At 36.0% G+C, this 27,999-nt stretch overlaps 2 protein-coding genes across 2 annotated transcripts; one reads left to right on the top strand and one right to left on the bottom strand.

Annotated features, from left to right (window-relative positions):
- The first annotated feature begins 8 nt into the window (after positions 1-8).
- Positions 9-1,178, top strand: LOC140758783 (photosystem II reaction center W protein, chloroplastic-like). Its single transcript, XM_073095077.1, has 2 exons — positions 9-216; positions 729-1,178. Exons 1-2 carry the CDS (start codon positions 120-122, stop codon positions 1,034-1,036), a joined length of 405 nt encoding a protein of 134 aa, XP_072951178.1. The 5' UTR covers positions 9-119; the 3' UTR covers positions 1,037-1,178.
- LOC140758784 (alpha-mannosidase I MNS4) lies at positions 757-27,950 on the bottom strand. Its single transcript, XM_073095078.1, has 17 exons — positions 27,663-27,950; positions 20,558-20,677; positions 20,373-20,465; positions 19,670-19,756; positions 18,272-18,362; positions 13,788-13,843; positions 11,923-11,995; positions 10,121-10,230; positions 8,302-8,352; positions 6,454-6,542; positions 6,223-6,304; positions 6,031-6,144; positions 5,864-5,943; positions 4,035-4,170; positions 3,693-3,763; positions 3,369-3,606; positions 757-2,460 (listed from the first exon to the last, which is right to left on the bottom strand). The coding sequence occupies exons 1-17, from the start codon at positions 27,774-27,776 to the stop codon at positions 2,194-2,196; spliced, it is 1,872 nt and encodes a 623-aa protein (XP_072951179.1). The 5' UTR covers positions 27,777-27,950; the 3' UTR covers positions 757-2,193.
- Positions 27,951-27,999: the final 49 nt, after the last annotated feature.

The following is a 27,999-nucleotide window of genomic DNA, read 5'->3' as shown; positions in this document are numbered from 1 at the left end:
CTGACCTTCTTTTAAAGCAAATAACACCAATAGCATCCTACTCCACCACCAAAGCTTTCTCCTAAGACTCCCCCCCTCCTCTTCTCTCTTCTATCCTTCCCCAATTTTATAGAGAGAAGATGGCCACCCTCAGCTGCACCACACCAACCTCAACCATTCTTCGCGCCACCGCCGCCCTGCCCAAGTCCGGTGGCCTTGCCTCGCCGTCCGTCGTAGGTAAAATTATACCAATTTGATGTTACACTTGCCTAACTTTTATTTTTTTTATATATTTTTTTTAATTTCCTTTCCCTTGTTATATATATATATACATTTTTTGTAAATGATATTTTGTTTTGTAAACTCCTATAAAATGTTTTCCGTGGATTCAATTTTACTTTTTGACAAGAATAAGATAAAATCTTACTAGTTTAACAAAACGAAAAGATATACATACCCTTAACCATGAGAAATTAATGCAAACAAGAGTATATAGAGATATATTCATGCAAAATGTAAGGATTTTAAGTGTAATCACGCAAAAAGCTAAATGTACTTTTGATAGATAAATATACAAATATCAATTTTAGAGAAGTATACATATAAATAAGACATTTTAGAAGGGTATACATACCCAAAAAAACAAACCTAAATATATCACTATATAAGAAATATTGTGGTAAATATCTGCCTAGGAGCATTAATGAAATTTATTTTATAACTAAAAGGAATACAAACAAACATGGCAGGACTGCCTCAATTTGGAATGAGGGGTGGAAGAGTGAGATGCTCCTCATCAAAGGATGACAAGCCATCGGCGGCGGCCGCCATCGGTGCGGGTGCAGGCGCTTCACTGCTCGCGGCGGCGAGCATGGCGGGGCCAGCCCTGGCCCTGGTGGATGAGAGACTGAGCACAGAGGGGACTGGGCTGAGCCTGGGCATAAGCAACAACCTTCTTGGTTGGATCCTACTTGGTGTGTTTGGGCTCATCTGGGCACTCTTCTTTGTGTACACCAGCACACTGGAGGAGGATGAGGAGTCTGGCCTCTCCCTTTGAAGGCTCTGATTATTACTTTGTAGATGTTCTAAGAAACTTTGTAATGGAAATGCCATGCATGTTTATCTGATAACAATCTGTTTGTATGGGATCTCTCTTGTAATTGTTCTTGAATGTTTTTTTTAAAACAAGTTTTACTCGATGTGAGCTCTGGAGATGAGATATGGTAAGTTACTCGTTACTGTTCTCTGCTTATTATTACAAGGAATATCTAAGAATATTTTAATGGATAGGACTGAAAGATGCAGCAAAATTTATCAAAGAGAAGATAACAAACAGTAGCTGATCATGCAATTTTGACTTCTGCCGATCAAATAACGTAAAACACCGAAGTGATCGAAAAAATATTATTCTACGCACGAAAACGCCAAATAGATCATCAGTTGTATAAAAACATAAAATACTTATGAATTTAGGACTAAAATAAAATAGATAATAAGGCCCTGAGCAATCACTCTTACTACAACAATGCAGTGAATGTACTATGCATTAACAAAATAGTGCTACTAATAAACTTTTTTTTCCCCAAACTTCAGATGCATGAAGTCAGTGATCACTGGTTCATTAGTATTGTTCCAGATCTCATTTCGATAGTTACATTCCACTCCACATTAGGCACCCAGTGGTGTTTCCAGTAGGATATGAACAGATACTATTCTGATACATGTATGTTGCACAATGCACTCATTCTTCCTCATGTATAATGTAAATATTAGTAAAAATTAAAAAAAATTGTATATTTTACAGTCATGGTAAGACATGATAAATTGATCTTCAAATGATCCATCTGCAGATATTCTTATTGAACCTGTCCTACAAAATGAATATTATCTTATCTCTACCTCCATGTCGGAGGCTTGACTTCGGATCTAATCCCAAGAGCAGTGTCAAGAGCCAGTCCTGATTGATAAGCCAGCAAGTACGAGATACAAGAGAATAGCTGCTTGTAAGCTATGTGCATAGCCTGGAAAGTGACATTCTGCACCCGGTGGAGTACTGAGAAAAATCATTCAATACAATCTTTTCTGACTGCATGTGAAACAAAAATGTTGAGATCTTTGATACATACGCTCTCCCAGTTGAATCTGGATCATCTGCAGTTATGGCTTGCGGCCCTCTGGTCAAGCAGTTAACAATGGATTTCACTATCGATAGTATCATAATTCTGTTGCATTTCTTGATTTAGCAGTGTCTGCATCTTTGTTTTCTGTAAGATGATTGATAGAATCAGGATTCTCATTTTCTTCACTGCTGCTCTTCTCATTCTTACCAGAATTTGCTGACTCTTTCTTGGCTGGATTAGGGCTGACAATCACAGAATGCCCCTGAGTTTGACTGCTAGGCTCCTGCTCATAAGCATTTCCCTCTTCTTCAAAGTAGGATATGCCAAACTTCTGCGAATGAGTCAACCCTGGACATTGTCCCTGCAAAAATTGTATCTAATACTAAGAATAGCAATGTCGTAAAAAAAGAGCAATCTTGCCCAGTTGTAAGTCAATAAGTTGTGGTTGTTTTCAAATCCAGATATAGCCCACTTACAGAAGACCATGTGAAACAGTTTGAAGCTAGCAAGAATATGAAATATAGGAATCAAATGGAAGAGGCGGCACTGAAAGTTTTTCAACTAAATGAAGATACACTACTGCATTGCAAATGGTAAAACTACAAACGAGGATTTGATATTAAAGCAAAGCGGATGTTTCCGAAGGACTTGTTATCCAGCTACGAAACCACTATTTTTGATATTTGGAGTCTCATTTGATATGAAGTCATAGGACAAAGAATGTTAACCACATCATCTGTTGGCTGTAGGCAATTGATTCTTTTGCTAACTATTATGTAATTTTAGGAAAGTGAAGTACAAAGAACTAGGTTTATAAGTTACATTTCAAATGGGTTTTCATGTTGCCGATGTTGATTCTTTTGCTAACTATTATGTAATTTTAGGAAAGTGAAGTGCAAAGAACTAGGTTTATAAGTTACATTTCAAATGGGTTTTCATGTTGCCGATGTTGAATAGTCCACAAGGAATTAGGAGCATTGCCAATGAGTACTTTGTAATTTGAGTTTCATTATTTTGCATTCAAAACTGCCTGGTAGACTACTTCTTCTAGGCCAGCATAAGCAGTCCTGTGAAATAGGTAGTTCTCTCGCCTTAAATCAAACAAAGCTTCAAATTGTTACTGCTTTCTTTATTCTCTCTATATGGCATATTAGATGCCAAATTTAGAGAATCCAATACAATTTTTGACATAATATTCTTCGATATTCTCGTAGGACAAAGTAAATCATCCTTTTCATAGTCTGCATGATGCCAATATGAGGTGCATACCTTGATGAACCCTGAGGTTGTAGTGGAATCCTTTCTCTTGACATGATGAATGGAGGGGGACAAATTACTACTGAATCGAGTGTCATTTGCTTCTTGTTGGTCAAAAATTGTATTTGTCATACCATAGTTCTGCCTTCCACTGCCATTGCAAAATGCTCCAAAATAAGAGCAATGTTCATTTACCAAAGCTATTTCTGGTGTAGCAGGCAAAAGATGACCTTCTGTGCTAAAGATGTACCTGTACTACAAAGAAATTGAATGTATTATTAAGAGAACCTTTCCTAAAATATAGAGTGAGAGCTGACCTTTGTGGTTTTTACTTACTTGTATGGCCCATTCTCAACAATGTTGTCCGGGCCCACAGCTAAATCAAACAGAAGCCACAAATACTTGACCTGGAATGAAGTGATGTTAGCAAACTTAGCATATGAGCAACTAAGGTACTTGAACAAGCAACACAAGGAAATAACCACTTGGTCTGCATTTATTAAAACAACATATGTACTAGTTCCTGTAGATTATGGAATGACACAACCACCTGACTAGTGATCAGATATATGGCATGCAGCATACCAGATTAAAATGAGTATATACTCATTTCACTTCAGGAAAAAACTATCCAAACATTGGAAGAGGCCTGCTCATCAAAATAGTGAGTTTTCTTACCGTTTCGGCGAGGAAGAAACTCTCCATGTGGTCATCCTGCTTGTGAGACTCCACATCTGCTATATGACAGTATCCGCATGGACATCGTGCACCATATTGAATGCTCGCTACCATGTCTCTTCCAACATCAAGATACCTATATTCAGCAGTTCTGTACAGGTAAGTGTTCAAGCTTTGAACGTCAATGCATAAGTAGATTATATGGTATAAAAAGCCAATTGTGATTTGAAGGTATCTATCTATTCTCAAAGCACCATCAGTTTAGATTTTCGACTTGTAAGATGTTAATTTGAATGGCCATTCTCGACTAAAGCCATAGTATATGATTTGCCGACATACATGTGTACATTTTGGATCTAACAAGAGCATTCATTATGCACCACTTTGGTTTAATCACTGTGAATTAGGTAAGAATAGAACTTAGAATCTTCCTTCGATATTGTTACACACATCAGATCTATCTCGATAGCAGAGAGGCATAGCATGGCATTGACAGATTAATACCAGAAGGAAAAAAGTCCACATATCACATAAAAATAGAAAAGAAAACTGCAGTGCTTGTTATAAGAAACTTCTATGTCAAAACCATATTTATTTAGGTCAATGTGTTTTATATTCAATTGTATCTCATTGTGTTCTACACGGTTAAAAGAGTTAAAAACAAATCGTGTCAAGGATGCTAAGCAAGAACTTTCATAAGATGTGGTTAGATATAATGAAGACAAAGGGCGCAGCTAAAACTTCTATGGTTTTCCCACTGCTCCCTCATTTAATGGGCTAGCTGACCACCAACATATGTAACAGAGTTCCCTGAGTAGACAGTGGAGTTCAATTGGCAACCTATTTGCCCAATATACTCCTCAAGTCCATCACCATATCTTATTCATCTAAGCAACATTATTGTCAACTTATACTTCAAAACATAAAACCCATTGAAGTTGGAATCTAGTTAGATTTAGATAGGACATCGAGAGTCACTTGTGTTATTCTTTTTGGAAGTAAGTGAACAGTCATTCTTAGCTTTAACTGGAAATACAGTGTTCTCTCTAACAGATTTTTGACAAGAAATGCAAAAAAAGTTTCTATCTGGAACCAGATTATAAATAACTGTGGATTTTAAGGTACAAGATTTTTTCTTTTGTTTTCTGTCCAAATCCAATAAAATAAAATGGTCACTGCTTTAGTTTTCGTAGTTTCTGCTCCAGTTTCAAATTCTTAGATCACATCACATTGAATCACTAAAATATAGTCAACATACTAGAAAAGAACTTAAAGAAATATATATGACCATTGTGAAATAAGAAGAGCTTGTTTACATGTCAAGAAAACAAAGTAGAAATAATCATAGATGTATCCTTTGACAAATTCTTCTTCAAATAACTAAAATTATATCAAGTGACAGTAGGTCATGTTTTACATACTAAATCATCCTTAAATCTGACAGAACAATCCCAAATTCCCAATAGTTGTAGGATTGATTATGTCAAAATTTATTTTCTTGTAAATCATTTGAATTCCACATTCAAGTCATTACAAGCCCCACAAAAGATGGAACTAATATAAAGAAACTAAGCATATACCTCTGACGTTTGAAGGAAATGGGGAAATGACGTATACGTTCATGTACAACAAATCAGGTCCTACAGAAAATATTTTGCTAAAACATTAAAGCAACTGCTAGTTTCAGATTGCTCCAGGTCAAACTAAATCATTTTATTAGGAGTTGCCCAATTCAGGCACAACTTCGGACTGTTGGAAATAGAGACCACTCTCTATGTGGCTTTGAATTTCTCAAAGAGGCAAATTAAGACTGTAAAGAATAAGCACACCTAGAATCCCTGGTAGCTTTGAATAGCCAATATGTGCTTTCTATCAATTCAGGGCGTAGCGGATAACTTCTCTGACCATTCTATAGAAAATAAATTGATAATCAGTAAAACGGGCAATATTAAGAAATAATCAGGAGTGAGCAGGACATTGTACTTTGCTCACACACCTGAATGCTGAATGTTGCCAGATTAAACCCCTCAGGAGTGAAGCCATATCTTTTCCAGACACTAAAGAAGGCAGCATGTGTTCGAATAGCAGGGCCAATATCTCCAGCTAAAACCTTCCATTTGATAATATAAGAAATCACCCAAGAAATTTAACACTAGGTTTTTTTCTATAAAAAGTGAAAGTTCTAAACCTGAAGACCAGGCCAGAATGCTTGCAAACTATTAAACAATGGCCAGACAGTGGAAGCAGAGTTCATATTCACCTCCACATACCTATATTTCATAAAAATTTCAATGTAAATATATGAAACATAATAAATAAACTTCTAAAGAAGAAATTCCATCAAAATATTTTTCAAGGATACAGGATCTGTGAGAAAAGAAGAAATGTTGATACATAAATACTAATGAACTTATATTACCAAGGATCATGATGGAGATAATGCATGGCTGCCTTATAAGCTTCCTGGAATATAAATAAGTACTCCTCATCTCCGAATAACAGATAAGCCTGTTCCAACATAGAAAATTGATAAAGTAAACAACTTAATGAAACCTAATAGAGAATCAGGAATCGTTATCATATTAGCTTTAATAATGAAACAAATCCTTAACAATATGCAGACTACATGTGTTTGTACAAAATCAAATAGGCATGTTACCACATACATAATACTGCATTTCACACATAATGCACATGTTAAGACATAATTAGTTTGTGTATAGCATACTATTTATAGTAAATTTATATAAACAATTAATGCAAACAAATATATAAAAATATTCCTCTAACACACATATTGACGTAGAAATATTTCATAACAATACGTGCAAGTGACTAGCAGGGCAACACCTACACAGCCAGAAATTTAAATCATCACTCTCCAATCCAAAGTTATGGATAGAAAGCAAAGTTTTTCCTGGTCTAAGATATCAAGTCAAAGGGGAATTACCAAAAGAAGGTGTGATGATGCTTAACAGTGAAACATAAAGTTCGTAATTTTACTCCAGTCTTCTGAACTAAAAGTGAAGAAAAATGGAAGCAAGGACTTCTTACGGATAATAATAACAATTTAGAGCATAGAGATGTCAGAGATAGACATACAAATTGCGAGATAGATAGAAATTATTAATCCTAGTTTTGTAAAAAAGAACATTGATGTCCATATTCATCCACTTGCACATTTTGAAATTTCAAATTACGTCTGGAAAACCTCCATCTGCATATGTACAAGTCAAATTGAAAGAATGCCACAAAAGTTCATCTCATAAAGGATCGCCCCCTTAGAATAGAAACAATTAGGATAGTCATAATTCGTCGAACCAGCCAACAAATAATATAAATTACAAATTTAAATCCACATGACAAACTAATACAAGATTTTCCATGCTGAACCTAGATCTGATATCAATTAGTGAAACAATGACTGGGAGTATGACCACAACCAGAATAAGGAGTCAATAACTCGATATGCATAGTGGAATCTAGATCAACTTAAAACTGCAGGTGGTAAGTTATGGACTCATTATCATGTGAAAAATGTTGACATCTCAATTTATTCCATGTGGACTAAACTCCACGTGACTCCAAACAGTTAAATTGAAGAGGAAAAAAAAGAAAGGCAGAATTGTTTGAACTTTGAACTGGAGCGTCCATCTTGGATTGCAGCCTATGCTTGCGCTGGAAATCATGTTCATACTTAGTAGTAACCAGACTTTGAGAGAGAGAGGAAATGATTGTCAAAAGAAAGTGCCTGCTTATAAAACTATGGTCCCACATCTACTAGTGCAAAATTGATCTGTATTGCCAATGACTGCATAAATTCTGCTATTTGCATTCAAGAAGCTGTAAGAAACTAGAGACTCAGAATCCAAAGTCCCAAACAATAAAGAATATGTAAAGGTGTCCTAAAACTTTATTAAATCATGAATAGCAATATTAACACTAATGCCACATCTAAGTAATGTTTACTTAGCATTGAGCTTCTCCCATCCGGAGTTAGTTATAACCAATTTGCAGACTGCAAATTGAACAGACTATTAGATGGAATGGTGGAACACTGAAAATATCATATTTACTGAAATGCAACATACAAGTATTGGAACTATATGTCGACCATGTCCTGTGTATCCTGAATTCTATTATACAAATCAAGTTATCAACTAACCCTCCACAACCCACCCCCATAGATGGGAAAGAAAAGGAAGATCTAAGAGAATAAAAGTAAGGTAACTAGGAGAGAATTATTGACATGATGCAAGGAACTTACCTTCAGAAGATACTCATAGAAGGAGTCGATGCTTGTGCCAATTCCAGCATCCTGCAAAATAGGCACCCAAAAAAAAAATATTGCTTAAGTCAACTCACAGCCATGTACAAAAGCATAAAGAAGCATATATTCCAGACTTCCACAATTATAAACGATATGCATCAAGTTCTTACACTATCTTCCATACATGCTAACTTAATTCAACATGTCTAATAGTTAGGAATCATAAACAAAGGTGAACTTTCAACTAATCTGACACCAACAGTGCCAAAAGCAGTTAAAAATTAAAATACTGTGGGCAATGGTCTTGGCAATCCCATGGCCAAAAAACAAATAGTAGAACTCTTAATTTCTAAGCAAATGAAACTCTACAGTAAACATGAGTAGAACCAGTTGATTAGTATGTAAATGTCCAAGCATCAACGGTGTACAAGGCTTCTTTCAAGAAAGGAAGATATAAAATTTAAACCAATCTCGTCAGCTGCAACAGACTCTGGGCTTATTCTCAGCATGGCTGGCGCTGAATAATTTAACAAAGAAGAATCACATTTCGACCCTCTCAACTATAGGCTATTCAGCCATTATCACTTATTGCCCCTCAAGAATTTATTGTTGCAAGCTGATGCTAACTAACAAAAACTGAGAAACCCTTAACAACATTAATGAATGAAGCAAACTTAGACTTTTAAGTTTTAACCATCAAAGTTCATACACTACAAAATGGGAATAGAAGAAAAAAGAGATGAGTTTGCAATTTGCTGGATGATGAAGATGATTGAGAGTTAATTAGATGGAGAAGAAGAGGGGATAGTTTTTGGGATTTGGTAGGAAAAATTTTAAGAGATTGGTTTCGAGATTGAACTAAGAAAAAAGATCATAGAGATATGGAGGAGAAAAAAAGGATATGACCAAGTTAAGAGGAAGATGATGAAGTGTTGAGTTTTAGGATGTGTTTGGGAGAAGATGATAGAGTTGGAAAAGAAAGAAGAGATAGTGTTGGTATTTGGTTGGCGGCAAAGGATGATGGGGATAGACAAGAAAGAAGGGATGAGTTTCGATTAAGTTGGAGGATGAAGGTACAGAGAAGAGAAAGAAAAGGGCATTTTTGTCCAAAAGACATACTTCACAAGCCATTTCACTTGACTAATTTCCATCAAACATCTTAACAACAGACCAATCTGCTAAAACATATAGTTGAAGCAGTCAAATTGTAACAAAATGAGGCACAAAAAGTTTGCCTTCAATAAATAAGTAGAATTTGAGACACCCTCCTCTAACTTGAGTTCGCTCCATACTTCTCATGTATAGCTGCTTGTATGGAAATCAGATTCGGCTTCAAATTAGTTAATTAATGGATGTTAACTAAGTCTGTCGCCCAAACCAAAAAAAAAAAGAAAAAGAGATAAATTTAGAAAAGAAGAAGATATATTTTAGGCTTATTTTATAGTAACATATGGTAGGTACATTTTATTTTAATATATTGGCTTAAAATTTACAAATATAGATTTACTTTCGTAGTTTTGGGAAGCATATTCTTGATCAATGCCTAAAAAAAATTGCTAGTGAGGAAATCAAGCTCAGCGCCGAACTAAACAAACCATCATGAGATCAGTTCATATATAAAGGACCCAAGGCTCCATGTTAGCCTAGCTTGCTTGAGCTCGACTAATTGACATGCCTAGGTGGACCCAGAATATTCAAAAATATGATAACAATGTCCTACTAAACTAAATTGTATCACATTGATTAAGTTCACAACCTTATGTCATTCTTGGAAACTTTTGCTATATACTATTAGTAATGAAGCAAAAGAAGTTACCTTCTGAGTCCATTCACCAGTAAAAACATTAATATGAGCTCCAACAAGGTTAATTTTCGATCTCCGGGCCCATATTCCACGCACCGCATTCTTTGTAACTTGTTCATAAACTAAATGATCATGAAAGAGAAACAACTTAGCCCACAGAACAAGCTACATTGAGAGATATCAGGAGTACATAATCTATTCCTATGCTGCATGAACAAGAAGAGAGAATATCTGAGTACATTAGGTTAAACTTTTCAAGACAGTGAAAGATGATATCAGAAGAAAGGTTAAACATAAAACACAGCAAAGAAGACAGAAGAGCATCCTAACCAAAACAAGAAACCAATTAAATATAAGGCTTGCTCTGATGACTCGGGTGTATTCACTCAGAAATCAGAGAAAAAAAATATCTTAAGTATGGAGCCCTATAAGCTGCAGGGTTATTTAGCATTGAATTGTGTAATGTAATTCAACCCATCAATCTGTTTTCTATATGGAGAGTCAAAAAGAGGTCCAAGCTTGTGCCCCCGTATAAAATCTTCAGTCAATTAAATATTAAATAAGCAGCACATGAGGTTTAGGACCAAAGAAGCGTGAGGACATTGAAATATATGAACTGGAATTTTATGCTTAGCATCGTAAAAATGTTCTCTTAACAATCACTAGCAACAAAGGTACAAATAGGATGGAAGTCAGTGGGTTTTATGGAACAATATATATTTGATCTAGACAAACATCTAGAAAAGTTGTTTAGCATTTCTCATGTACTTGCATGAGAAAGATTCCATGTGATAGTTCATTACGTGATAGTTTGTGCAATGAGATAAAGCACGAGAGGATACAAAATAAGCAAAAAACAGATACAAATAAGATGTATACATGGTGACAAGGATTGTCGTGCCAATCGGCACAGGCCATGCCAATGGTGTGCTAGCACATGGCACAAGGCATGCCAATGGCACTCCCCTATGTGGAGGTGTGTTGCCCCATTCTAATGCGTTCCGCCATGTCCTGTGTGCTGCCTAATACATAGCTTACTTAAAGAACCCTAATTTGAGTTACCTTTGCTAGCAGGCTTTCCTAAACTAGAAAAGAAGAAAATGAGAAAGCAAGATATAGGAGAGGAGATCGATCAAAGCATAGGAACTTCAAATCCCATCAAAAGATATGTTTTCTAATTTTCTCTTCCAATTTTCTTTGGTTGAGAAACCAAATTCCAGATTAATCATATCAGATGTGGCAAAATGAAACTAGATCTATCATTTATAAGTCATTCTACATAAATCTGACATTTGTGATAGATCTATGTAAAACAATCTTCAAAACATAGGAATCAAAGGGAAGGGGAAAGTAGTTGATGTTATACATTGGATAATATTTCTACTTGACTATTGTTATATCTAGGTCTTTTACAACATTGTCTAGGGATAAAATACTAATGTAGGTTTCAGTACATATATTTTAATTTAAAAAAAGTATGATATCGTAAAAAATCTATTTATAGGTGTGTTAGTAAGCATGTCAGTGTGCCAATGGCATACTAGGGTGTATCGATAGGGTGTTGGCACAGCGTGTGCCATTCACATGGCAACCCTTGCATGGTAAAATATAAAACAATGGAATTTAAAGAGAATTAGATAATCTACGGTCAGATGAAGTCATTGACAGGAGGTGCAACCAAAAAAGAGAATAGTTATCTTGGAGATGGACATCACTTTTAAAATCAATGTATAAAAAATGGTCCAAATCATTGAAATACATAGGCACTATGCCAACAGCAATTTGGAACAGCTGTGGAAGCTTGCAATACTTACTAGAATTGTTAGTTAAACGACTCAGCACCCCAAATTCTAGCGTCAAAGTACCACCACCTGCAGTTGATGTTATCTGGAACCAATTTTTCACATAATTAGTACTATTTTACAAAAGAAAACATAGGCAAATCAGAGAACTATTTATACAATCACCAAATGTGTAAGTCCTGGTATTCTACAGATCATGTATCTAGACAAACAAAAAAGGGTATATTCTCATCACAAAAAGGCTAATGTAACCAAACATTTAGACTCTAAAGACGCAAATTATCCCTTGCAGTTCAAAGAACCAAAATCAAATTTAACTGTCAAATATAATGGGGATATATTCTCAAAAGCAATAAATCAGTCTCACTGGGCAAAAATCTTAACCTTTCTTTCAGCTGATGCAGTTTGAGGGTGAGTGCTCTCAAGAATGTATTGTATGCAATGATTTGTTAACTATTCTGGCTCAGGATTAGAAAATTGTGCCCACGAATATGTAGGATGAGCTTAATAAGAATACATAATCATGTGCCTACGGGGTAGATGAAAATGAATATCACATTTTAAAAGGACAGCAGCATTAAATAGTACTGTTCAGTGATGTCAATGCGATGTCGCAAAACGGAAAATAGATTAATTAGAGAAATGAAAAGCCAGCTCATCATTTTCAATTCTTCACTTTCCTAAAACCCCCCGATATGGTAGGGATTTAGGAGATGAGAAAATTGCTAAGCAAAATGCAAGAGAGACACAAGATGAGTGCAAAGACATTGGAAAGTTAGGGTTTAAGAACTTTTGTGCGCTCCCTCCCTCCCTCGTGGATTACAACATAACTCTTGCAATGCGCATTTTATCTATACTTGCAAGCTTATCCAGATCATGCAAAGTAAGAACTTCCTCATTTCAGATCTGTTACAAGAAAGGGTCTCTCAGAGACAAGGCTTCTGCAGCCATACCTTCATTTCCGAAGAGATTGTTTCCATAATTTGAACCCATAACTGTATGACATCTTGGATGCAACGGGCAAGCCTTACCGTCACACCAAGTGGTGTGTTGCATGGATGGCCGTGCTGACCACCGGCCAGCATGGCACCACACAGCGTGCCGCAACACTTGCTGGCCCTACCGCAAGAGGGAGAGAAAAAGATGAGAGAGACTAGCGGTGCTTCACTCTTCGACCTCGTCGTCGTCGCTCGCCATTGTCATTCGCTGCTAGAGATGAAGGCATCGAATCCGAATCTACAACTTAACTCTTTATTCACTCGCCTTGACCCGCCCGAGGTCTTCTTCCTCCTCGGGCTGGGGCTAGGGTTAGAGTATCCCTGTGTCGGACACAACAATGCCTTTATCGACAAAGCTCTCCGGTACGACAAGCGACATCAGAAAGGTCAGCGGCGACGGAAGCTTGACGCCGAGCATATCGCTGCTAGGAGGGGTGCCATGCGGCACCCCTCGTATCACGTGCCGGTACACTGTCGACACGGCCATTGTTGGTGTGTTGTATATTATATTTGAACTATAAAAAGAAACAAAAACATAGCACTGTACTACCCAAAGAAGATTCATGAGTCAGTAATTAATTATCAATTTATCATAATAATGCTTGTGGATGTTCCTCTCAATTTCAGGTACTATTACATCATGAAATGAATATAAAGAAATGATGCAAAAACTATCAAGTGGGAGGTACCACCTTGGACAACAAGCATCAGAAACAAACTCTTACTGCATAAACTTGAAGGAGCAATATCATTAATGACGATACAAATATTATAATAGTTGATCTGTTATATATTATTCTTAATGAGAAAGAAAGAACAATAGGATCGATTTATCAATCAATAAAGAACTCCAAAAGCAAACAAGATGAAAAAGCTTGCCTTGCTTTCATTTTCATCCACTCCGCGCAACAGATTAACAGAACCAAATGGAATTCCTGCAAAAACTGTTGCACTTAATTGACCAATAAAAGAAAGGAGAAATCATCAATAAAGATGTAACATAAATGGCATAATGCTGCCACCAACAGAAATAAAATTAGTGTAAGTCATTTTCCAAAATGAGCCAGTAGAAGATCTGGGATGCAAGTATTGGTAGAAACATATTAATGAACCTGGATCGACAAGCCATGTCTGCATCCGATGAATATTAGACACCATTGAACATGAGCAGATGTAATGCCTTTTTCAAGCATTTTTTATCTCTACTATGAGAATATTTGGTAAAGATACATCTAGGGGAAAGCTAGGATAGAACACTTTAGGAAAGATATGATGAAGCCAATACAAGTGATCTTGAGCCCAATGTTTTGAAAGGCGGCCGCGGATGGCGGGCGGTCACCCCACCGCCTAGCGCCTAGGCGGAAGGCGGGCGACAAGGCGGGTGACAAGGCGGTCTAGCATTTTTAATATAAAAAATTATAAATAAATAAATAAACATATATAATATACATAATCACAAATTCACCACCATAATAACATAAATACATAAATAGCAACAAGTTCTAAACCATAATAACATAATCACAATTCACAACCACAATAACATTACCACAATTCACAACTATAAATACATAATCAAAGATTCAAAATTCAAAATTATCACAACCATAAGTTCCTAGCAACAAGTTCACAATCATAACAAAATAATATGATAAAACATATCAAAATTATAAGGTCCATAACAAATAACATATAATCAAAAATTCAAAATTATCAAGTTCATAACAAGTTCACAATTATAATATAAAGGCCATCTTCTAATCTTCTTCTAATTGTGAAGAAGATTAGAAGATAATTGTGAAGAAAATTAGAAGAAAAACTAAAAAATATATTATCAGATAATTACTAAATTAATTTCTGAATTAAGTAATTAACCATCATTAACAGATGAAGTGATTAACTAATTAACGAACATATTATCATTATTATCAGATAATCACTAAGTAACTAATAGATTAAGATTTACCTACTTTAGACAGAATTGAAAATTAAAAAAAAAATTAACTACTTCGGTGTGAGACAGTGAAACTGTGAGAGAGGAGTGAGAGAGAGAGAGAGAAGGAGAGAGTGAGAGTGAGATTGTGTGGGAGAGAGAGAGAGGGGCCCATACCTCTGCAGCGAGAGCAGGCGCAGCGAGAGCGGACGCAGCGAGAGTGGGCGCAGTGAGAGAGAGGGCGCAGCGAGAGCGGACGCAGTGAGAGAGAGGGCGCAGCGAGAGAGAGAGGGCGCAGCGAGAGAGAGAGGGCACAGCGAGAGAGAGAGGGCACAGCGAGAGAGAGATTAGGGATTTAGGGATTTTAGTGAGAGAGAGAGAGGGCGCAGCGAGCAGCGAGAGAGAGAAGAAATATTAATGGTTAATGGTATTGGTTAAGTTTTTTTAGTGGATATTGGATAATCCGATCCACTATAGAAAAACCCGATAAGGCGGGTTTGGCGGGCCGAAGCGCCAACCCGCCTTATCGGGCCGCGCGGCCTGCTAGCGCCTTTTGGCGCTCAGGCGGCCCGCCAATGTGGCAAACCGCCTTCTACGAGCGCCAGGCGGAGTGGCGGGGCGGCCGGTGCGCCGCCTCGCCATGGCGGCCGCCTTTTCAGCTTTTCAATACATTGCTTGAGCCTTTCAAACTTAAAGCTAGATCAATTCTTCTTTTTAGTGTCGGATGAGACTGGGCGAATTTCATTCCTGGTAAATGTTAAAATCTTATAATAGTGGCATATAAGACTTTGTCAATTAGATGTTATTTTATCGACCAACCAACGAAAAAAAGGAATGCCATAAAGAGAATCATGAAGAAATATGGCAAAAAGCTTTTCAGACCTAAACTTAATGATATCAGACCAGTGAAACTATAATAAGCTAGTGCAAGAAAAGATATTCTAATTATCCAATAATGAATAATCAATGACAAAACTACGAAAATCTAGCTATGGATTCTGATACGAAATGTTTACATTAGTCACCTTAACTCATATATATATAGACAAAAACTGTCAGTTGTCTTAACTATTAGATGCAATCTATGCCAAGGCACCCAAGTCAGGAAATCTGCATATGTGACTGCACAAGTGGGTGCATGCGCCACTTTTTCTTAGTATTGCAAATAATTTTTCAAACATCACATCAGATTATCAATTCATTGAATTTGCACATGCATTCTGCAACAGTCATAGTGCCCCATCCAAAAAGCAGGCAACTAATTTGCAACTTGACCCAGATATGACACTAGAAGACATTACCTCAACCCACAAACTCTCTCTTCCTAACCTTTAATTGGCAATTGAGACAATTAATCTATCTACTGATTCTAATCACATCGATCAGATATTTGCTTCACATAGCCAATTAATTTTCTTATTGCAATGCTCTCTTAATATCATACCAATCTCCATGGATCAAAGTTCGTCCAGAGAGACTCTGCTCTACCACCAAGTCTAGAATCCAAAATAGCAACATGATGCATAACAATGTTGTGCTCTTAGCAATCACAACAATGTTATCTCTCATTAGAAGGGTAATCATAATCAACATGATGCATAAAAACTCAAGGTATAGGATTGGCTAGTTCAGTTGAGTGTTCTCTAAAATTATTCCTCACAAACCTAGGGGGATTATCAAGAACTGAATAATCATCATATAATACACTGCTTGTCCTTGAGCCCATTTTATCAGGAGGCGGTGAATTTTGTTAAATGTAGTTATCTAAACTGGGAGCTCCTGCAGGTTCCAAATAGAGTAGGAAATTGGGATGAGAGAATGGAAAAGAGCGAAGAGGAACAGGGAGAAACAAGAAAAAGGCATGAATATATAAGGACACACTTCATAGGGGTGTCAACACATGGCAATACTACATGAAAGGTAGACGAAAGAAGAGAGCAGCTCTTCTATTTTGGTGCATCGTCAGTATGAGGAAGTATAGCGACTGGCTCTTTTACCTGTAGTTATTTGATGATATTTGCTTTGATCAAAATGACTTAGAATAACTGGAAATCGTTGCATTGGAGCCATATGAGTGCTACAGAGGACAGTCGACTAAGTCAAGTTCTCTCCAACCCGGAGAGAATAATATGAACATCACTAACATACTACACGGGCACATGTATCAATACAGTTCCTCCTTCAAAGAATTAGCCTTAAGTCAATTATTTTTATTCTACATTTTATTTATAGTGTTTAAGATTTTATTTCCTTCTTGCAGTTGTTTAGAGAGATTTTTGTTTATTGTCATTGCAAAGTCTATATATAGGCCAACCTTTTTAATCAGTCGGGGTTAATAAAGAAATGAAGAATTATGAGTTTCGTCTATATTGTGAGTTTTGGTGTGAAACCCTAACTTAAAGATAAAGGTGTGAAATCTGATTCCTTTTCTCTTTTTAGCCATTATCCATGAGGCACGGACATGGGACACAGACATAGATATGGGGCACGGACACGGACACGACACGATATGGACACGTGATATGACAAATCTTAAAAAAAAACAGAATACGGACACGACTGGGATACAACAATAAAGAAATAAATTATATATATATATATATACATGTAACATTATAAATTATCGACCTATAATGAAATATACATAAAAATACTGGCCATCACTAACTCCCAGTGTTTAAATCAAATTAAACTAAAATTTTAATTTTAAATTGGTGTCACTCACTACAACAGTTGTTGTATAAATAAATTTTAAAAAAAACCAACCTACCCACTCCACCTACCTACTACACCTACCCACTCCTTCTCAACTCAGCTAATGAGAGAGAAAGAGAAAGAGAAAGAGAGAGCATCAACATTGGGAGAGAGAGTGAGGAGCGTCAATGTTGGGAGAAAAGGAGCTTGTCGGCAGCGGAAGCATCGTCGGCGGGAGAGAAGGAGCTTGTCGTCAAGGGAGGAGCTCGTTGGGAGCGTCTTCAAGGAAGAAGGAGCTTGTAAGCGGGAGAGTCGTTGCAAGGAGATTTAAGGTAAGTTGCAATTTGAGATTTTGTTTGGTTGTTAGGGTTTGAGTTTTGCGGGCGTGTCCATTTTTTTTTTTAATTATCAGATACTCGGCGGCGTATCCGACACATGTTGGCAGGTCGTCCATGTCCCCGGCGTGTCAGACACGGCCATGGCACCCATTTTGCCATATCCGTGCTTTGGAGGCCATCATCTTTCCTAGAACCCTAAAAATCTCATTGTTTCACATCATAAAGCCTATTGAATCAAATATCCATAGTTCACTTTTTTAGCAGAACATATGCTTTACTTGCCCATAATATCTCAATTGTTTCCACTGAAAAGCACAAATATTATATATATATATCATAAATCAATTAATAATAAGTTCCCTAACTCATCTTACGGTAATATGAATGAAGAAATGAACCTGTAGGAGTGTCAAAGGCAGGTAACATTCTGTCAGCCAAATCAATCGATAAATGAAGCAACTGATCATTGTAGGATTGGATCTTCATACCCTGCAATGATATAGAAAATAATTTCTAAAACCAATGCCCTCGAGTTATGTAGCATAGACTAAGAATAGAAACAGAAAAGAAGTGAAAAAGATAGAATTTACAGCATTCATACAGGTCATAGCAGGTCTCCGAGGAGTGGAGTAGAGAGATTGGTTAAACATCTAAAAACTGATAAACTTTCAACTTTATGAATAAACATGCTTAAACAACGGAACAGACAACACAATGTCAACAACTTATACACTAACAAGAATCAGAAAAAAGGACTTTTAATTATTGTAGGCAAGCAAAATACAGCTTCTAATTATCAATATAATATAATACAACTATAAGATGGTGAAAAATTGAAATTTTCTAAGTTAGGGTTGTTAGGCCAGATCTTAGTGTGCTTAAGTCACTTCTGTGACTCTGTATTAATTTTTCTTGATATACTATGCTTCTGAGTTAATCAAGATAGCCATGATCTACAAAATTTACACATACAACACTGCAGTCAAATATGTAATCTATCAATTTATGTGAAATTATCTTTATTTGAGTAATCACCTATTTACAAGAGTTCATTACCATCATCAATATGAAAATTAACTACTGACAAGCACTAGCACATCTAAAATCACAAATGCATTGATGCAATTTATAATAAAGACTTGAACAAGAGAAGGAGAGAGTGTGAGAAAGAAGTTATAAGAGGGCCGAGTTGAGGTTGTACCATGGTGCTCATGGCCACAACACAAATTGTAAACAGTAACAAGAGAGGCATAAGAGAAACAGAGAAGCAAAGGAAGAGGAAAGAGAGGAATATGAGATAGTGGACAGCCATCCGCAGAGAAAACATTGGCACCTGGAAAGTCCCTAAACAAATATTTGTTGCTTGTGGATACAGAACCTGCATAGCCTGCCTGAAATTTGGCTAGTAGAAGGAATGCAAATATTATGGAAATAAAATTGAAATAAGTATCAGGCATTCCTTTAGATCTGGTCTCTTCTCCCACAACTTGTACACTATGTAAATGAAAATTGACATGAAGATATTCTATTAGGAACCCAAAAATGTTTATGGAAAGAAACTTTCAAATTAGGATCAGTCAATCATCTACATCTAACCTTTCAGTTTAGATGATGTTCATTATGCCAAAGATAAATGACCTATCAAACAACAAGATATCAGCAGGATGCAGCTTCTGATAACATTATTCTCTCTGTGCATAATACAAATACTGCAAATTAATCTACAACCAAGAAAAGAGAAATAAACAATTTTGGAAACTTGTAATCAGTTCAACTGCATTTAAGGAATGACGTACAGTGGCATAATCACTGGCAATTAGATGAGCAGATAACAAACCCCCAAGAATCCGGATTGTGGTTTCAAAAACTGAGACTGTTTTATCCTGCATTTGTGGAGATATCATTTAACATAAAGATTCAATAATCACAGAGAACAACAAGTACAACAGATAGAAAATGAAGCAAGTGCATGAACTTTCTTCAATACAGAAGATTTCCAAAAAGCACTTCCTCTAGCACAGTAGAAACAATAAAAGAAACACTATGAACTAAAGCCATATGATATCTGAACCTATTTACTAAAAATGATCAGTATTTTCATAGGGTAAAGTTTATACAGCAACTGCTGTGTGATCTTTTCAATCACCGTCTACATTCAGCATCAGAATTTTCTTTTCTTTTTTTACTAACTTTTGAAATTTTATTTTAACTTGTTTGCCATATTACTGTCATTCATTGGTATTACTTCTTATTACCATTCTTCTTATCCTTCTCTCCAGAGTGTTTGACTGTTCTTATCATTTTTTTTTCTCTTCGATATTTTGGTGAGAGTGTCAGATGACTAAATCAGTTGTTGCTGCTTTGTTGGATGGAACTAACTACCAATGGCTACAACTTGCCGCTACTACTGGCATGTCATTTAAGTTGCAGTAATTATCAAGTTAAAAAGGTACTCTAGCAACTAAAACTCATTTAACTTTTAAGAATAAAGTCACTTACAATATCAAACCGAACATTTTTACCAACCCATTCAACAGCTGCACCAAAATGTTCATGATCCCCTAGTAAGGCCAATGTATCCAAGGAGTCTATCTGCTCGATACAATAGGAGAGGAAGAAAGATAATTAGTTTAACATGATAACCATAAAACACAGCAAAGTTAGCGATAGGTAAAGTTTGTTACAAGAGTCAGGGCATAGCCTCCAAGCGTGTCTTCTCCTTTGCAGGTTAAAGGCCTCAGTTCATCTAATGGAAAAGCATTTTGCATATACCCATTAAAGGCATGATAAAACATATCCCGCACCTGCAAAAACCAAATGTTAACATATTTTACAAAATAAAATATAGCATCAGCAGAGGTTAACATGTCCATTTGCAGTATAAACTAACAGAAAGATTAAATAGGGAGAGAGAAACTTCCACATAGTATAAACCCAATTGCAGCATTTTAATCCTTAAGGAGATTTTGGAAAAAAATAAAAAAAAACTGGTACTCATCTTGTAAATCCATAGGAGATATTAACTTGAATTTATAAATTTCAGGATGATGAAAAGGATAAGAAAATCGTCAAAAGTAGTATTTCCTGCAACAGAAGATTTATAAGTGAGCCAAGTGACTATTACCTGTGGACCTAGAAAGACATACTTGTTAACATAGCAATCCATCAAGAAAAGTCTTCAGCATCCCAACTAAAATCATCATGATTTTTTTCCCTACTGAATAAGCAGTCCATTTGAGTTTCCATGGTGCATTAAAAGGGTCAATTCAAGCACAATTTATTGTCTAGAAAACAGAATGATTATGAATTAGTATCAAAAGATTACTTGTTATTATGTTTAAGGCAAGGTTCTAAAACTCGTTATCGCGATTGGATCGGCCATTAGAAAAAACGATACATATCCACTGTATCGACCACCCGTATCAGATCGAACTATGTTTAATTAAGTAAAGTTCTAAATATTATTTAAAATACAGAAAATTTTCTAAAAAATAAAAAATTAGAAAATAAAAATTTGTCACATATGATGCCTAAATATTAAAGAAAGAAACTAACTCAGAACTATAATGAATTCTGACTTGAATTTGATAAATTTGTATTCATGTAAATTACTACTACTGAACAACAATGAAGAGATAAAATCTCATAAAATGTTGTTCTATAGCAATAAAAAAATAAATAAGTTAAAAAGTGGGTGAGAAAGACAGAAATGAAAAGAAAAAGAAAATTCACCCAAGTTCACCAAAGTATAAAGTCCGGAGAGGCTCACATATCGGCACCAAATGAGCTCTATGAAGTATGAGAGTAGGAGGAGACTGTGTATGAGAGATAGGGGATTAAAACTGAAAATTTGAAAAGAAGACAGTTGAGGACATCAATTATTGATGTCTCCTATATTAGATATATTTTATATTCGACCTAAATCTTAAAAAAACTTAGTTTCGATCAATACTATTTCGATTTCATTCACCATGCTGACCAACATCTAAAATATAAAAAATAGTTTAATGAGTTAACAACTTTAACTCAGTGAGTGAAACTACCCAAACGCTAGAAAATCATTCTTTATCTAATATAAGATATTAACCAAAGCTCAATAATTCAAGAAAATAGCTAACAAGCTCATAGTATGAATAATAAGTATAAGCTACAAAGATGCAATTAACAAGCTAATATCATATTCTATTTCATTATGCAAATCTTCTAAATCTCAATATTGCCAACCGTCCCAGTTTGGTATTGTGCCTATGAAATCATAGAATCCATATTAACTAGAAATTACTTCGAGATGGATCTCAAGTCTTCCCTCACAATTAATCATATTAGGGTCACCAAGAGGTGTCACTATGTGATAAATATATCTTATCATTTCACTAAATATGGAAAGAGATTAGGGTCACCTTAGGAAAACTCCTGGTCTGGCCAAGAACTGTTCTTTAACCCTATTAGAGTTACCTAAATGGATCATAGGCTGATCAGGAATAGGTTTGTCCCCTCAATTTCAAAATAAACTTAAGTCACCACAGAAAGATGCACGAAGAATATCTAATATGTCTCTGTTCTTAAGTCTCACATATTTATATAGGCCAAACAAGTTACTCATGACCAATATATTGGCTAGTTGCATGAAGAATAATATTTTATGAATTAATGTACGGCACAAAGTATAATACATCATGAAAACAATAACAATACATAAAGTATGAAGACAATATAATAAAATTATAATAAGAAATATGAGAGGATAAATATATGAGTAAATCTCATCACTAGCGGTCAACAATCAAGATATGAGTGCAAATATTCACCTTCATCCATAAATAAACTCTTATTTAATTTCACAGTAACCAAAGTTTTTGACTTTAATCTAATTAAGTTATTAAAATAAGCTAATTCAAGCCTAAAGGGTCACCTAAAAATCCAACTTAAATGGATTGGACTAAAGGCCCAATCTCATAAAGCTAATTGAGTCGGGTCGAGTCCATTGGATTTGAAATCAAAACTCGACCTAAATTGCTTATCTTAAGGGAAGAAGACTAAACTCGGGTTGCCCGAGACTGTCTTTTTATTCCTTGAAGGGACCGACAAGAGAAAGAGAAAGACCACTAGTGATCACCACCATCGGAGATCCAATGACTACAACCAAAAGCTCTTCACCGTTGCCACGACCTTTTGACCAAACGGGGTGGAAGAAGGTTGTCAGGGTGGCTACTAACAACGACTCCTCTCTCTATAGCCGGCGGCCATAAAGGTTGCTTCTACGGTGGCTTGAGCCACGCTCTCACTAAAAGCACCTAAGACACGAGACTGAAGACACAAAGATTTTGGTACAGCAGCAGTGGTGACTTGAAGCCGCCAAACAACGCATTTCGCCGGCAAAGCCACAAACACCAAAATTAGGTACCTAAAATCTAACCTATTAATCTTTAATTAACTTTGTGGGGATGGGGGAGGACTAACCAATGGTTCCTTTGGTGATGGTAATTTACTTCGGCAACGCTCCGATGACCCAACCTTAACAACATCGACTTCAATGGCGGAGGAAGAAAAGAAAAGGTAAGGGGAAAAGGAGGAGAAGGAGAAGAAAATTGCCGATGCCTCTCAAGGAGGGGTTTGCCAGGCTGTATAGTTAGGGCATCGCAAAAAATTCAGCAATCCCTAACCTGAGTTGGAGAAGGAAAGAGCAGAAAAAAAGGAAAGGAGGAGAAAAGTGAGGCATGTGCCTCTCATGCAACAGCCCTCTCTTCTTTTTCCTTTTTTTAATATTACGACTTACTTATATACATTTTGGTCAAACCATGTATAAAGTAAGTCATGTGATAAATTAGGCAAAAAAATTTATCACAACGGGATGGGTGCAATAAAGTTAAACATGTTTTTTAGCTGGATTTATATTAGCATAAAATGACTAAAATACCCTCTCTAAATCTAATCCCTCAACTTTCCCTTTCTTCCACTTTTCTTCCACCAACATTTCAAAAACAATCTCCATCTGCAATTTTGTTCAAAGCTCAATGGAATTAATCCTACCTTAATGGAAAAATCATCTAGCACGTTAGATCTTGCTCTTTTCTTATGGCATATTATAGGCACATGCTTATTACTATTTCTTATGAGGGCATTTTAGAATTTAGTCTTTTCAACTTAAAATGACCTTATTAGCCATACTTATTCACATTCTAGTAATTAAACAAAATTCTTACATAAATTTATTCAAGTAATCATTACACAAGTTTATCCATGTTTTATAATCAAACAACAAAATGTGAATAAAGTAATAAAGGTATCTTATATGTATTTAAGAGATGTGGGTAAAATTATCCTCGAAAACCTTATGCATGAACCAAACGAGCTCTAATGGATGAGTTATGCTGTGTAAATTTAGTAGCAAATCTGTGGGCTATAATTTTGCCAAATAAGCCAACCAGAGGCAATAATATAGATCAGATATTTTCCTTCAAATTTACTTGGTGAAGCAGACAACTATCTCGTAGAATTTGCTTAGAGATAGATATAGAGATCCCTCACCCTGCGAATTTTTATGCATATTTCTGAAAATTGTCCAATCCCTATAATCAGTTGAAGGTAAGCTCCATTCTCCTCCACTAAACTGGAAAATAAGTAATATTTTCCTTATATACTTACTGGTTCCCCAAATGGATCAGCAGAAAGATGATAAGGAAGTCCATCCATCTTTTATTAGTCCTAGATTGAAGTGGATTATCAAAATCAAATGTCCAACAATAAAGAGACAACCTTGTTTTATGGTTAACTGATCTCAACATACCATACCCTAACAAGCACAAATAAGGATACAGGATACGAATATGATAAGATATAAATACGTTGATACAGTAAATCTTAAAATCTTAAAACATAAGGAAATGATAAACCTAGGATACAAATACATATATATGAATTATTGCACTTTGTACTTTCATTTTCTTAATTGAGGAATTCTATATTATTTTTGTGCATGATTGCTTCAAAAAGAAGATATTCACTTAATCTATTAAAAGAACTACCATTTGTAACAAAGAACTAGTATTAGGTAGTATATTACTAGCTAAGATGTAAGATAAACAAGCAATTCAATCTAAAAATCAAAAGAAAGCCTATAGTAACATGATTTCCTAATATCGATCATAAAGTAAATAAGTAAACTCAGTTTTTTCATAAAAAGAAACCTTCTAGATCCGATAAGAACTAAAGGACTCATTTGGTTCATGAATAAGATTTTTCAAGGATAATTTTATATGCACCTCTTAAATGCAAATTATGTACCTCTAGAACTTTACTCAAATTTTATTGTTTGGTTGTAATATGTGGACAAAACTATAATGATTACCTTAAATAGGTTTATGTAAGAATTTGTGTTTGGTTACTGAAATAAGTACGGTGAATAAGACCATTTTAAGATGAAAAGACTAGAATGCCCTCATAATAGATAGTGCGAAGCTAAATGGAAAAAAATAAATAGTTAGAATTTGTTATTCAACCAAGATTTTTCTTGCTAGTCTCTTTTAATAGATCACAAATACATTAGCTATAAAGGGCATTATATTTAAAAATATAGAAAAAAAATTTAAAATTTAAAAAAGACAAAATGAGAAAATAATAATTACTTGCATATGAAGTCTAAAAACTAAAAAAAAATACTAAATTACTCAAAATTGTTGCAATGAAGAAGGAGAGAGTGGAAGAAATGAAAAGAAAAAAAATATTCTACCATAGTAAAGAAGAGAGGAAAGACAAAAACTGCGGTGAAGAAATAAGAGAAGAAATAAGAGAAGAAAAAAAGAGAGAAAAAAATTCACATACTCAGTCACTGAAGTTGGATTTGCAACGTTGGAGTTCGCCAGAGCTAGATCTCTGCGTTAGAGAAGCAATAGCTATGGTAGGGAGAGAGAGAGAGAGAGAAGAGGAATTCGGATCTAGATCAGCCCGGATCGGCCGATTCTATCCAATCTCAGTCAATTGACTAGGATTGGGTTTCTATTGAGATTGGCTAATCCTTGGAACCATGCTTGGAAGTATCCAATAAGTATCTAACAAGTATCCGATAAATATCCGCAATATTAATTCTATTTTTAAAAATTCGAATACTTTGAGGAAGTATCTGATACGTATCTAAAAGTATCCAACGAGTATCATATCTGATATAGTATCCAATACGGATACAACAAGAGTATAGAAGTATTTGTGTTTCCTAGAGTTCATTCTTAGGTCCATAGCTAATTGTTGATTGAGCAATATAAAATAAAATGGGCAATATTTATCATTCTATAGTTAAAAGGCAAAGGGTTGTTAAAACTTAAAAGTGCTAATAAGATGATGAAACCATGCTGAATGCCTAGGCCACAGCTAACTAGTCCAAATCAGATTTTCCACTTGATGCTTTTCTTGACAGAAAAGATGGTTGCAAATCGGAGCACATAGAAGAGAAGCAAAAACCTTAGGATGTCAATAGTAGACTCAAGTAATTGCTCACAAAGACCATGCAGACAGGAATGTGTGTGATGCCCAACTATGACAATTGCTCGCAAAGATGGTGCACCCCTCCACCTCTTCAACCTAACTCCTCCCTCACCACCCCTTTCTCCTCAACAAACAGCCACTTAACATAAGCATTAACATCAATATCAGTTTCCCTTCTTGCCTTCTTACTTATTTCCACTTCAAAATAGCACCCTAAATATGTTGTCTCTAAAATGGCATTCTTCATTTCCTTAAAAGAAAAGGGCTTTTCACATTCTTATCATCAAAGTTGTCTTATACAAAAAGAGATCATGAAAACCTAGTCCATATTGGCCCGAATTTGCTTCTCTTCTTCTACTGTTCTAGATTAAAGACCACTACTTTTTATCCACCAATCTCTATTCTTCTTGAAGCGCATTCCTAACCCACTTCTATGTGATCTTTTACTGATGGGCAATAAACCAGGGAACTAGGGCTCCTGTGCCTCAACTGAACTGAAAAATAGATTCAAACCATCATAGAAATTCAACATCCAATTAATTTCAAGATCCATTCAGCTGCCAAATAAGAACATTGTCTTAATGTAAGAAGGCGTGATCAGGTTAGAAGGTATAGAAAAGTTGCAGGGAAACGCTCTCGTACAAAATTCAACTAATATAAAGACGAGTAAATCTCTGCCCACGATCCACTTTCCACCATCCGCAACTTTTCTCCAGCCCCGTCAAATCTGCTCCTCAAATCACACGACTGTGGACCAGTACAATGGTTTCTCTAGCATCAGCCAACCTTCTCACTAATTTAACCACATAATCCAGTCTAACCAGGCTATAAGAAAAATACCAAGAACGTATCGATCTCTCAATCAAAAATAAAACTCTCAGTTACCGATCACCCATCCTCTCCCTAAAAATCACTACGCTAAAGCTTCTATCGAGTTCCATCTCACTTCGAGGAAAAAGTAAAGAATTTCCACAGTTCTTTTGCCGATCCCATAATCATTGAATCCGGTAAATCCAGGTAGCGCTAATTTGATCTCAGGAAGCAATCAAAATGGGCATGCTTTTCTTGATAGGAGTGGCATTACAAACGCAAAAGATGAGGCAAACGCACGTAATCCCGACGAATGGGTAGGCCTCCCAAGCATCAGCCAACAGGAAAAGCAAAACCAATTACGGAAATATTCGATCTTTCAACCGAGAAATGCGGCTCCCTATCACCGATCACCCCTCCTCTACCCGAGCACCACCACCAAGCGGCCCATCAAGAATACCCGTGATCCATGAAATATATCTGATCTCTTTGCGTGCGTACCTCATCACGGAGCTCCTTTGCTTCGGAATGAGTGACCCCGTCAGCGAGAGCTGCGGCGGAGAAAATGGCGGCGAAGGTCACAAGAAGTAGCAGCGGCGGCGCTTTGACCCTCATCTATCTCTCTCTATCTGTCTTCGTGAGAGATGGAGATAGAGAGAAAAGGAGAGCTCCGGTTTCGACTCCTAAATTCTCAAACACGGGAGAGGAGAGAGTCCATACAGATTTTGGGAGGCTGGAACTTGGAAGTCGGGTTGGCTTGGGTCGAGTTCGTTATGTTCGACGAAATGCGGCCGACAGATCAAGGGCGTCCTGGTTTCTATTGTTGCATTTCGATTTG

This window comes from Typha angustifolia, chromosome 4 (genome assembly GCF_048772165.1).
Source record: "Typha angustifolia cultivar Huaian chromosome 4, ASM4877216v1, whole genome shotgun sequence".
Classification (NCBI taxonomy): Eukaryota; Viridiplantae; Streptophyta; class Magnoliopsida; order Poales; family Typhaceae; genus Typha; species Typha angustifolia.
This window is presented reverse-complemented; position numbering and strand designations above follow the sequence as displayed.